The following is a 13,416-nucleotide window of genomic DNA, read 5'->3' as shown; positions in this document are numbered from 1 at the left end:
ATTATTTTTAAATGTGTGGTGAAACTTACAACATTACAGCCGACTGTTACAGAGAAAAGTGGGTATGATGTGGTTTGCAAATATCTTCCCCTTCCTACCTCACTAAACTTGTTTCTACCTTTTTTTCTCTCTCTTTCTCTGAACAGTAGCTTTGAGTGCAAGATTTATGATCCTGCTCTTGGTTCAGTGCCAATCCTGTGGTGGATCCCATTCCCCCTAACCTATCCATCTACCCTTGATTTCCACAAATGCACACATACAGACACAAGCACACACATTCTGTAACAACACTTAGTGACTCCAGACGGCACCATTTCATTTGACAGGAGGAGGGGTGCCGGACCAGTGAATTAGGACTTTTTCATGGGGGGAGATTAACATTCCTCCCTTCTTTCCCTGCCCCCTATCCTCCTTCTCCAGCCCTTCCTGAAGTGAGGCCTAGCTCTCCAGGCACATGCTTGACCTGGCGCTGAGGACAAAGAGTAATTAGCAGCCATAAAGAGGACCCTGCCTCTCTTGGAAACCAGCACAGCCAAAAACAAGAATGCCCAATGAGAGACTTCCCCCTCCTAGAGCGCATCACAGACAGGGAGGGTGTGAATTTTTTTTTTATTTCACCTGATTCTGTTATAAAACTGAAGCCAACTGTTGTGAAGCTGGAGCCTCACTGTGAATACAGCAGGTTACAATTAAGGCCTTGACTTTAATTACATAAAGAAAGATCAAGTCACTTTTTTTTCTCTTATAAATTAAAAGTAGAATTCATAAGCAATAAAACACACTATTGTTCAATACATTTAGGGGTTTTGCAGCTTACTAACTTGGTATATCATAACCAGTGCCTTAACGCTTTTTTAAACATTTTTAGATTACTGTGTTTGACTGTGTAACTAATTATTCTTTACATGTACTACAGTTAAACTTCATTTAAGCACTTATCACAGGCCGTTGTCACCAGAAACACAGCCGTATAGGTTTATTATGCAGCTGCTTATTATGACTCGACTTTGTTGCCAAAACATGTGACTTTGGTCATGTGACTCACTTAGTAAATGTAAGTCATAAATGTTAGGGATCCACCGAAATCAAAGAAACCGAATATAATGAAAAACATTCCCGAATATCGAACACCAAACAAGGTATTTCAAATTTTTTTCCATTAATTGTTCCTTTTTTGACCATTGCATAAATTAAATAGTCAAAATGTGCTTTTTACTCAGTGTTTACCACAGGATTTGGAGAGATGATGGTGGGTGGGTCCGAAGGTCCAGTAAAGTAAATTACAGGTGTCCATTTACTGTTAATGGACACATGTAATATGTTTTATACTTTCTGTGAATATAATCCAATTAATCCTATTTTCATACTGTATAGACACCTTATGTTGAAAACCGGATGTTGTCTCATGTGTATCCTTGCGCTAAATTCATCAAGTCCAACACAATTTGATAAATAATGTTGTATGTGGTTCTCGTATCGCGTAACATGAAGACTTCACAGCCTCTCTTCAGGTAGGACTCTCATACTGCAACACTAGTCTTTGTAAAGAGAGAAAATGACAGGATAGAATCTCTAACCTGCCTGTCAGCACGATGTGCTAGGAGACAATTCAGCAGAACAGTTTCTGCAAACAGTGATTTTTGCGTCTTTCTCTGACACTTTAAAATGCTTCCACACTGCCGACATATCAATGTAATTGTTCAGTAAAATTTATTCGGTCTTTTGACTTATTAGGCCAAACACCGAAAGTATTTTTTTGGTTATTTTCGGCCGATTCATTTAGGTTGTTGGACATTTCACCAACTTCCTAACAAATGTCATTGTACTTTGCAATAGAGATATATGTCATTTTGGAACGTGGCCATCTATGTCATTCAACCTATTTTGTCTTTTAGGTATGAGGATATGTTGATTACTCATTATACCATATTTGCCAATTGTGGCACCAGTAGCTGCTGTTGTGCAAAAGTTCCAAAGGCTCGCTTTAAAGTCTAAAAAAAATCAGGAGGGTTCCCTCAGGAAATTGTTTAGCTGAAATCGTAATCCACCTGGATCATGACACAAGGCCTAATCACTACTAACACTCATTAAATATATCATATTTGCTTTGGGAACCAGGGCTTAAAGGCTCAAGTTTTATCTCATAAAAGTTTATTAACTTTTATTAAGTTTGGGAAAGTGGTCTTTGTTTCAGGTGAGGCAGCCCACCTCTGCTATAAAAAACAGTGTGAAACCTCGATTAAAAAACCACTCCTGCAAAATACTAAAGGATGTCAGGTCCAAGAATATGATAAGAAAAAAACTTAAGACACACTAAATTGTTGCTTTTGGGTTTCATGTGACCAGACATGGGAATCATACTGCAGGCATTACGCTTGCTAGATTGAACGCATTACATACACTGTATGGACATCCGGTGAGAGAACACACATTACTGCACATGTGCAACTCATGAGTAAACGAACGCCAGCACAAACCCAAATGGGATGTCAGTTAGCAAGATGGCGAGAAATCACACACACCTCTGCACCGCAGCTTAATTAAACCTACCAAACCACGGTCAAGAGAGATTTCTTGGCAATCACTGCTCCTCCACACGTAAGCAAGTGAAGACAAGATCAGAATTAGAGATCAGAGCTAGAATACAAATGTGAATTTGACATGCTAGTGGCTGTCAACTCGCAGTAAAATCCTATCAAGAGCTGGTTGTTACGACAAAAAAAGAAGTTGAAAGAAACATTTATGTTAATATTGATAAATGACAATAAAGTGAAAGACAACAAAAAAATAATATTTCTATGCTAAAAGGGCTCTCTGAGAAAATGATTCAATGGGAGGAGATGATGTAAAGTGAGCTTTTGTAACTTTTGAAAAAAAACACATTCTTTTTCTTAAAATGAAATGTTGAATTCATAGGCAATAAAGCACACTCATTCTCAATTTAATGCACACATGGGTTTTGTTGCCACAGCCTTACTTGGCCTGGTAACTGTGTAAGTGACAGTAATAGGTCATTGACTTTACAACTCGTGTCTATTCTGGCCTGTCTATTACCACTTGTGGCCACAGTAGGCAGTGTACAGCAAAAGTTATAACTAGAATGCTAAAGTGTTAGCATTTGCAATAGCAGTCATCATGTTGTCAGCTGCTTTGTTTTGAATGAAGATGAAGTATAGATGCCAGTAGGTGGCTATATGACAGGGTGCTTTTTGACATGTCTCAAAGGAAACTAAGGACAGTGTTTACACCAGCATGAGCAAAATTAAGTCTGTAAATGACCTCACATTGCAGCAACAGTTAAGTTAGCCAGCTTTAATTCAGACTTTTCAGGACACTGACCCAGAGACCTGGCTGAAAGCTGCACGTTCAGGCAGCAGCAGGGATGAACAGGCGGAGGAGGAAATGAAAAGAGAGAGATCTTTTTTTTTTGTCTTCATTCCCTTGGTCATGGTCAACTCATTTTGATGTTCATCATGAGTTAGTCAGAGATTAACCCCAGCCTCTAATCTAATCACAAAATAATGGGAAACAACAAGCAAGATGAATTTAGAAGACAAGAAACGACTTGTGGAGAGAGGAGCACATGGTCAGTCAGAATAATCCAGCCACAATCTGCAGACATTTTCTTGCTTATTCTCTCCTACACCCACAGACCTACTGACTCACACACAGAAACACGAGCACACAGACCTGAAAGATGATCACAGAGAGATTTTCTGACCAGAGCTTCTCTTGTGCACTCAGAGGCTCAGTGCTTTAGCCTCACTCTTATTGCTTTAACAGGGGGAATACCAGATGGTTTACTTCACTGTCTCCATGCTGCAGCTCACAGCAGTGAAGATAAATCACAGTCTGCCGTTCACCACAGACTAAGATGGAAAAACTTAGTCAAGATTCCACAGTGCACATCTGAATGCTCATTTTACAGCAAGTAACAACAGGAGTGCTTCTGAGGCACATGTGTGATGACCAATGGCTGTCTTTTTGTCTCTTCTTCTAATTCCACCCTCTGTATTTTTGTTCTCTTTTGCACCAGCTTCATTCAGTTTTACTTTCTAACCTCTATTAGCAACTTTATTTCCTCTGTCTATTTTATCTTTTCCTGAATTGTAGCCTTTTCCTCATTCTGTCTTACCCACAGCAGATATGGTTTTGATGGCTGACTGCAGAGAAATCTATGATAAACTAGGGCCCTGCAGCTCTGACATTACAGAACCATTTCCTCTCACCCTGCCTCACACATAACCATTATTCCAGCACCAACACACTGACACAAAACAATGAAACTGAATCTAATAAATATGAAATCCTGCACAACAGTGAAGCCTTTCCCTTTATTAAGGACTATGCAGAACTGACACACATTAAGGCCTATCAAATCTAAGAGGCACATTTTCCATCACTTCAATGAGGTGCTGTGCCTCTCAGCTAATGATGGGAATCAATCCAAATATGCAATGTTTTCTCACAAAGGAAGAGTTCCATCATTATCAGTGAACTCAATGACCCATAAACATTTGCAAAGAAATGTTTTCACCCAGTCCACATGACCAGTATATGAACACCAATATACAGCAACAACAGTAGATGAAAACACAACATTAAAAAATGATTTACGAGGACTAAAAGCATAACAACTCCTAATTAAATTCCAGTAATGCTTCTAGAGAAATAATGTTTCATTAGAAGAGGCCATCACTGAATGCTGACAACTTGTAGCTGATGTAAGTAATACATTTAAAGCAACCTTGTCACCATGCACATCCAATCATGTCAACAATGTCTAAAAGGAAAGGAAATCACAGAGAGAGGATGGGAGTTTTAAAAAAGTGTAATGGCACAGCTTCAGTGAGGTGTGGAAAGAGTGACGAAACTTGAAAATGGAAAAACAAATCGAACATTTAGGTTATCAATCATTGTTCTTGTGATAGTGATAATAACACACACACACTGTAATTGCAGCCTGGGGTAGGGAAAGCTTGCTGCCCGTAGTGCCAAACCTGCTGCAGTGACAGCCAAGTCAGCCATAAATTCTCCTACTGACACTTCAACCAGTGTCGTACTTGAGTAACATCAACCCTGTGGGTGAACAGAAGTCACTGTGAGAGAGTAAACTGCCTGACTGACAGTAGGCTACTTCACCTGAATCAACAACTAAGAATGATCAAAGTCGGCTTCAGACTTTAAGTCCCGGGTTAAGTGAAATATTTTTGTAAAATGAGAAAACATTTTTCAAGAGAAGACGGAGAGTTGATGCACCAACCCTGTCTCCTGGAAATGACTACTAACTTACCGTAATTACTAGTTACTTCTAACTATATAGGCTACTACTTACATTGTTTTGCCAATTATGTTTCATGAGGAATTGTAATTACTGCCTAGATTATGTTCCTTTTTTGTTTTTTTTGTGCAGGAGGCCATGGATTAGCAGAGTCCTGTGTGCAGTTAGTTTTGCGCAACAATAGCATTTTGGCTTAGGTTTGGGAAGGATCGTGATTTCGGTTACATGTTAGTAAGCATGCGACTTGGCAGATACTTTCATTAACAATGTTTGCTCATTATGTTGGTGGATAACCTAATCCAGACAACATTGCATTTTTGACTTAATTTACTGTTGCACATTAGTAAAATATTAATGTAATTCCTAAGAGACCGTGTTGCTCTAACACCACTGAGTTGTTTCTTTAGTTGTCTAAAACATCTCCTTCAACTTGCTTCAGCAGATACTAGTATAGTGTTTGCGGTCAGACTCTAGCTTGGTACTTTGTTGCAACAAAACCAAATTAATTAAGGCCAAGGCTTAATTGCAAAATACTGCTAAACAAGCAAAAACATGTCTAACTTCAATGCTGCCTTTCCATTGCAGCTCTTACTAATTTCATCACCTAATAAAGTACAAACAGAATACATCTGACGACCGTGAGGTTTCTGGAGTGACCAGAGACCATTGTATTTCCCATAGTTGGAAAGAAATGCTTACACTCAGTATTTCTACTGCCCAGGCTGTGGCTAAGCTTGGGCTGGGGAAGGGGGAATGGGGTTGGAAAGGATGAGTCATACATTGCTTTCCATGCTCAATGATTATAATACCCCATTACAGAGAAAAGCACTGTTTCCCAGCTGAAGTGAATGCTCGGCTTGTGAGGCTGGACCAGACTTAACGTTTCACTCACTACATGCTGCAACCAGGCATTCTGTTAAAAATCTAAAACAGAAGTGGGAGTGGCATCATGAGGTAACACATCCAACATTTACATCAATGATGTGTTCGTGTTGATAGTTTAAACGCCACTGCCTCCATTTTGTTCCCTTTTTGGTTTGTCAGGGAGAAGAGAACATGACCTCCCTTTCAGTTGTAATTTTGAACTGAAATGATCCATCTTTGTCCATGTGTTTTAGCAGATACACACCATTAGAGAAAAATCTGCATCTGGCTTTAAATCAAGAACACTGTGCAATTAGTAGAGAGCCCCATTTAGCCGTAACAATTATTTGACCCTTGATTCGCCTGGAAAGGAATAGACAATATACTGCCCAGACAATGTCAAATAATGCACTACTTGTGCATCAAAGAAAACTCCTAAACTCTGACAGAGGGTCAAAAACTTGTCTTGCATATTTCGTTTTATCTCCCAGGTTGTTATCAGGAATTATGGCTGATGTATAGTCCTTTCCACAAAGCATGTATTTACAGGCTTAAGTGGAACATGCAATTGCAGGGTCACTGCTTCTCTCCACAGTCCACAAACTAACTCAGATTCCTTCCTCTGTGCCATGGCAATAGGCACACACAAGAAGCCACTTCACTCACTGCCACTTATCTGATTGAGGTGTACAGACCTCAGGATTGCCACTTAAAGGTGAGTAAGAAACAACCCACTCAAACCCTGACTGAAAATGTTTTAGTGTACAGTATATCTGACTGAAAGGTCAATACTAATGTGAGCGAGTGATGTCATTTCCTGACTTGATAATGCCATGGTGATAATGCAAAGGCACATTGGTGACTGCCTCTCACCTTGAATTTTGATAGATCCCAATGAAACCAACTGTTCTAAATGGAAATAAGCACACAACTGTCTCTTTGTCCTTTCATTCAGTCTTATAAATGGGTATGACATTAACAAAATAAGAAGGATTTCAGTTCTATAGCATCCGTCAGGGCAACCAGCTGTTAGCATCCTATAAAATGTACAAATTAAAAAACACCGGAAGTTATGCTATTTGTTCAATTCTGCATGGGGTCAATCATTTCTATGCGGTTTTCTAATTGGTCTCATGAACTTTATACAATGCGACAAAAAGGCAAAATTTACTTATCCATATAAATTCCTTTAGAAGAGAAGTTGTCCAAATATAAAGAGACTATAAATGAAAAACAGCTGTAGACCAGCTGTATTCGACCTTTAACCCTGTCATAAAGTTGGTTCGTTTAAACAAAAAGAACCTTTTAATGACCCTGGATGTGTGCAAACCTGGCTGAAATGTGAGGCACACTGCTATTATTTTTACAAACTCAGCTATAAGCCTGCAGATGTTATTCGATTAGGAATTTTCTCTAAAACCAGCACAGAATAGTGTATTTTCTTTTGAAAAATACAACAGTAATTTTTTCATGGTACCCTGTTCCACCACAAATGGGAAGAAAACATCTGGAAGACATTTTTTCTTGCTTTTTGGAGGGCTTAGCAGACAGCACAATGGACCTTATCGATTCCAGATGTGAAGGCGCTTAGTGAAACAGCGAGGCCTTCTTCTGTTTACCCCTTTAAAATGTACATAATGATAAAACCAATATCAGCTCCTAATATACAACAGAATTCTTGAATCATGACCATATTTCCTGATTCCTTAGCATATCCACTGTCCTTTAATACTGTCATCTACTACTATAGGTGGTTTTGGCCAAAATCCATCCTTGTTTTCATTTGCACAAGGTATTCAAAGAATGTTATTTCAGTATTTTTGATGACTAAAGTACTCTGAGCAAGTAGGTTCTGGTCATGTGTGGATGTTTGTAACTGACATAGACCATCCAAAAAACCCTTTGGTTAATTAATAATAACAAACCACAGTGAAAAGATTCAAAACAGACTTTCTAAGACTTGTGAAAAGAGTCCATTGATTGAGGAAACTGAGTAGGAAAAGCAACTCTGCACAAACACAAAGGAAACCATTTGGAGAATAAGCTAGATTTGGTCTACAGCAGGTATGGTGATCATAAAACTACAAAACAAATGAGGTCCCACGCTAGGAGGCCAGGGTGTTCTATTACATTCGAATGTGTGTTATACCTGAAAACATCCACTAACTAGAAGCTAGATAGACAAAACACCTTTATTCCCTAAATGAGTTTCAATTCTGCCTGTCATGCTAAAAACTGCAATGGAATTGCTAAGGAGATTCAATTCATAAAAAGCATTACTCATTATCTTTTCTATTTGACCTCCAAGATTCAGAGGAGAATTTACTGAAGTAAACAAGGGAGCTTCAACAGCAAGAATTCTTTTCTTCAGGCAGTGAAACCGTAAACCTGACAGCAGTGGCAATCTGAAAGTCCTGACCTTCACCTTTGACCTGTGACCCCTCTTCTCATTCTTAACCTTATGTCTTATAGGCCTTCTGTTATTACCACTTTTCACATGGGTTAAAAGCAAGGTTTCCTCATTAATGTCAAGGCAAGATGACCTCCCTTCAGAAATGCAGACCATATGACTTCACTCACTCTCTATAATAAAGCTTGACTCACATTCATTGCGCATGATTTTCTATGGCCACAAGTTGCTGGTGTTGACTTCAACACTTACATACACTACACTTTACATGCTGCAAGTATAGAGACTTATTTCATTACTTTCTTTCTTTACTATAAGGTTAGTCAGTGGCTAAAATGCTATTTCATGATATTATTAAATGCTATTACATAACATTACATAAATTACATAATTTAAGCTAACAAGCTAACATGCAGACCTTGTTGGTTCAGAGCATCGGTACAACCTTAAAGCTACACTAATATTTTTTATATTAACAAATGACTATGTGTAATGTGAAAGGGATCCCTCGTGTGACAAACTCACAGAAAATAATCACCAGTTTGCCTTAGCTCTACTGAGCATTTAGCATCTTTCCATTAACTGTTTTCGTTTTAAAGCCTGCAACTTTATTGTTTTGTTCACGGTCACCTTTCTCATTAGCCTTGTTTCAAGCAGCAGCAGGAAGCTTTTTTTAGTAGCATACCAACCGAACGCTACCTGCCCAGCATGCAATGGCACACAATGTTAGCAACTAGTTAGCTTGTTAGCACGGTGTAACATTTAATAAGCTAAACAGCCGGGTATTTTCATCAGGAGTTAGTGGAGACTAAGACTGACCTAAAAGTAGTTAATATTAAACATATTTTCTACAGGTGGACAGTAACACAACACCAAAGGCATGCTAATGTTGTTTTGTGTTTGCTGGATGTATAGGTAAGCGTTTGCTAGCAGATTTACCACAACAGCTTTATAAAGTTATGTCAGTGACTTCAGGTTGTTCTGCTGCCTCAAGGTGGTGAAAAAATGAATACAGCTCTATAAACTAAAACTCAAATTTTTACATTTGAATACCTAAAGCAAGATTTTACAGTTGCCCAGTCACTCTTTCGTTTTAATTTCAATGGGATGTAAAAAATCACACAATTTAAGGAAATCGAAATATATAAATAAAATATTAATAAAACAATATTGATATTATATTCAATATTGTATTATTCAAGACTATGAAATTAATTTAAAAAAAAATTATAGATATAGACTTGATAAGTCCCAGATAACCAGTAATGGTGTGTCTGGGCAGGCCTCTGCAAGTTTTCAGATGAACGTATATCCAGGTCCTCCCTGAGGCTAAGAGGTCATATGGTTTGGGTCAGATGGATCTTTTACAGCTGTAAAACTGGCTAATTGTCTGTAATTACCATTTGTCTATGATGATGGGGAAGACACATGCTAAAATGTAATATTTTACCATAATCAGACATTAGTGTGAATTAAATTCAATACTTTACTAATTGCTTAACTGAACATAAATGAGCATAAAGATGAATCCAAGTAAAAATCCTAAACTTGAAGAACAAGATTATTAGTTTTCACAAAACTTGCATGTAGTTGGCATGTTAGCACCAAGCCATCATGTATTTCTCATTCAGCATGTGTCACAGGTCACGTTTCAGGAATTGTACGGCACCTTTGAGGATTACTTACAAGACTATGATTGCTCTCTGTTGGTATTTAGGAGCTGATTAAATCCAGCCTGCAGCATCAAAATGGATTCAGTCCCATGCTCTCCAACAACCCTAGCAAAACTCTAGTCCTACTCCTCCTCTGTAATCAAAAATGACCCAGATCTGGATCCAACCATTCTACAGTGACCTAAGTTGTGTTCAGTTAACGACCAGTGTTAACAGGCAACATGAAAATAAACAGGGTGCAGTAATTCCTTTATATGTTTAACAGTATGGCCCATACGAGCATGTAAAACCACTTCAACTGCATCTGCTTTTCATTATCATAATATGTTTTCTACAACGGCCTGAGCTTTAAACCAAGTGTCTGGCTCGGTCAGGCACAACATCATATTTGTACCATCAGCACAATACCGGACACTTTCTAAATGTCCGTGAAGCAGAAGACGCCACCTGTTCACCTCAAAGACCTGTGTCAGAGCCTCACAGCAGACAGCAGACCACCAACCATGCAAGGCAGTCTTAAGGTGCTAATAATACACGAAGGCCAGACCCCAGCCCCACTACCACAGCACTTCATGACCTCTGAAGACCCATGGGACACAACAGTGCCACACAAGAGAGATAAAAATCATGTCTTGCTTCAAGCCTATATAGGGACTGCCTTTAACTGATATTCAAGTGGCATACCAAACTTTACCAAACATTAAAATTCTCATACTCTGAGCTTTATAACTGTTACTAACAAGCATAAGGAGAATTTGCAAACTGCAATTAGTTAAATATATGGAGGTTTGAGCCTTAGCAAACAGCCCTGTCCCTTAGAAACTGTGCCTTCTGATGTTGGAGTCCATAAGGCGGCTCCACCCTACAACACAGGAGCTCCAACCCCTCCCTCTTCTAAAAAGTTTGCTCATCCCTCTCATCAGTTAAAAAAAGAAAGAAAGAAAAAGCTATAGAAAACTTTTTAAACTTTCTTGAATTGCACAACAGCAACATTCCTGGGCTATCACAACATAGTGACAAGTCTGTAAAATGCAAAACTTGTGACAAAAAGTGACATCTGAAAAATACATTTATTTGTAATTCAGGGACAGACTGTACAGTACATCCTTTAACCATCTTATGCATATAAACCCTGTCACAACATGCCTTCATGTATATATTCTATATCCTTTTATTTTATTATCAGCTATCAGATTTTTTTGCAGTGGCAAAACTTCACTTCACACCAGCTCCTCCATATCATAGACAGAATAAGTGGCCACTTCCATATCAGTCTTTCTCAAAAGAAAACGCTTTCTCTCAAACATTGTGCAGCCTTTTGATACTTTGACAAGTCCCATAGTTTCGGCAGACCGAGCTGAATACATTAAAAAGGCACAAAGATGAGTTTAGGAGGAGGGGCGGCCACCACAGTGATCCACTACCAAAGAGAAAAAAACGTTTCAGTGCAGCGCAGCTCCAAACTGTATCCACAAATCTTTCAGCTGCATCTTACCTGAACTCGTTTGCGATGTGACAAAAAGCAGAATCACCGCTAAAGTGACTTGGGCATCCCTTATCCTCCGTTTAACTTTCCATCTTATAGGGGTATCCATGACCGCCAGAGACGTCCACGGCAAGTGGATTCACTTTTCAACTTGGAGCAACTAATTAGACGTGCAACAACTTCTGGTCAGGCCAATACTAAAAAGCCAAAAGTCCCAGAGAAAGAGAAAAAAAGGGGAAGGGGGGGTTTATCGTTATTTCTCAAGCAGCCATAAGGGTTTGTTAGTGTGCGTTCCTCCAGCTATATGACGGATGGGCACCCGTCTCTCCCGCACAGCTCCTCTCCTCTCTGCTCTTCTGAACTGTCCTGCACGGCTGCGCCTCCGTTCAGAAGTGTTGCCCCCTCTCTGAGTCGTCACGTAAAGCCCCTTCAAGTCCAACAGGGCAACACACAAAAAAGTCTTTCCCCCAGGCTGTCACTCACTCCGCGGACAGGAGACTCGGGCAAATCAGAGGAGTCCATACATTAGAGCCAGCCCTGTTATTGGCTATGGGTGGGAGGAAAAGTTGAGGGGAAAGTTTCACGCCTCTTTCTTGCGCTCTGAATTCTTTTACATGGAGTCCACTCTTTCCAGAGGAAATTGTCATAGCGGGAAAAAACAAACTACATCTGAGACAAATAATAGACAAAGGCGTGTAAAGTTGGGAGTCATGATGAAATTGTGTTGTGTCAACAGACACCACTTTTGTCCATACCTACAATATAGGTTTGAGCCAGTATCATACTGAACATTATTTTGATGATGTGGAAGAGTACTACACTATTTAACATTCCACACACAGCAGGAAAATCAACTATTCATTTATTTAATAACTTTAACTTTATTATTTTATTTTATTTATAAAAAAAAAAAACCCAACAAAGCAGGATTTTTGTTTTGAGAATGTGCACTACTAGTCAATATATCAAAAATACTGTGGCCTATCTTTTCTTGTGGCCATATCAGGGTTTAACTCACTATTATATTGTGCTCACATTGTTGTATTTAATCAAATGAGGGCGCTGTATGCCATACAAATTGTAACACCCCTTTGAGGCATATTAATAAAAGTGACTTGACTTAACAGACATCAACTTCTTGCACTGGGGCCTGTGTCAGATGAGTCCTGTGTCAGAATGTTAACCTTAATTATTTTTGATTTATCATGATTTATATTTTGCCCAATATGGGACTATGGTGCATATTCCTAAATAATGTTTAATTAAATTACCACAAATCAGCTGACACAGAAAATTGCTCAAACTCTGTGGAGTTGACTCACTCCATCCAATGTTTAAAGGTCCGGAAAAATCTAGAACTGTTAAGTGGACCTTGAGTTAATTTTTTTTTTATGTCAAGCTATTACAAAGCTGTACTTGATGGGAACTTGGAGGTGACAGGGTACACAATGCACAGAGGGCGGCAGGTGCAGGGGTCAATAGGGGCCCACCAGCAAGTTTTTGCTAACAGATTAATCCAGCCATAGCTGGATTAACCTAATAGCTGCTGCTCTATAGTCCACATATAATATAATGTTATCTGTTATATAATGTTATCTAATATTTAGATATAATAATATTTACAGTATATAGAAGCAGTCACATATGCTTAAGTACCAAGTGATTTTCACCCTTTTGCACACATATCTTTTTTTGTACAGGG

At 38.9% G+C, this 13,416-nt stretch overlaps 1 protein-coding gene across 3 annotated transcripts in view; it reads right to left on the bottom strand.

The window, feature by feature from the left end:
- The window catches only part of col5a1 (procollagen, type V, alpha 1), a 74,783-nt gene extending 62,650 nt beyond the window's left edge, over nt 1–12,133 (bottom strand). For 2 of the 3 annotated variants that reach the window (XM_038732962.1, XM_038732961.1), the window contains exon 1: nt 11,724–12,133. In XM_038732962.1, coding sequence (XP_038588890.1) covers nt 11,724–11,823 — 100 coding nt within the window. In that variant the 5' untranslated portion in view covers nt 11,824–12,133. The remainder of the gene's footprint in view (nt 1–11,723) is intronic. The other variant, XM_038732960.1, reaches the window with a different exon arrangement.
- Between the last annotated feature and the right edge of the window lie 1,283 nt (nt 12,134–13,416).

This window comes from Micropterus salmoides, unplaced genomic scaffold (assembly GCF_014851395.1).
Source record: "Micropterus salmoides isolate LMB-PRFRI ecotype aquatic unplaced genomic scaffold, ASM1485139v1 Ms_hic_scaffold_20, whole genome shotgun sequence".
Lineage (NCBI taxonomy): Eukaryota > Metazoa > Chordata > Actinopteri > Centrarchiformes > Centrarchidae > Micropterus > Micropterus salmoides.
Note: the sequence above shows the minus strand (reverse complement) of the source record. Positions and strands in the feature narration are given on the sequence as shown.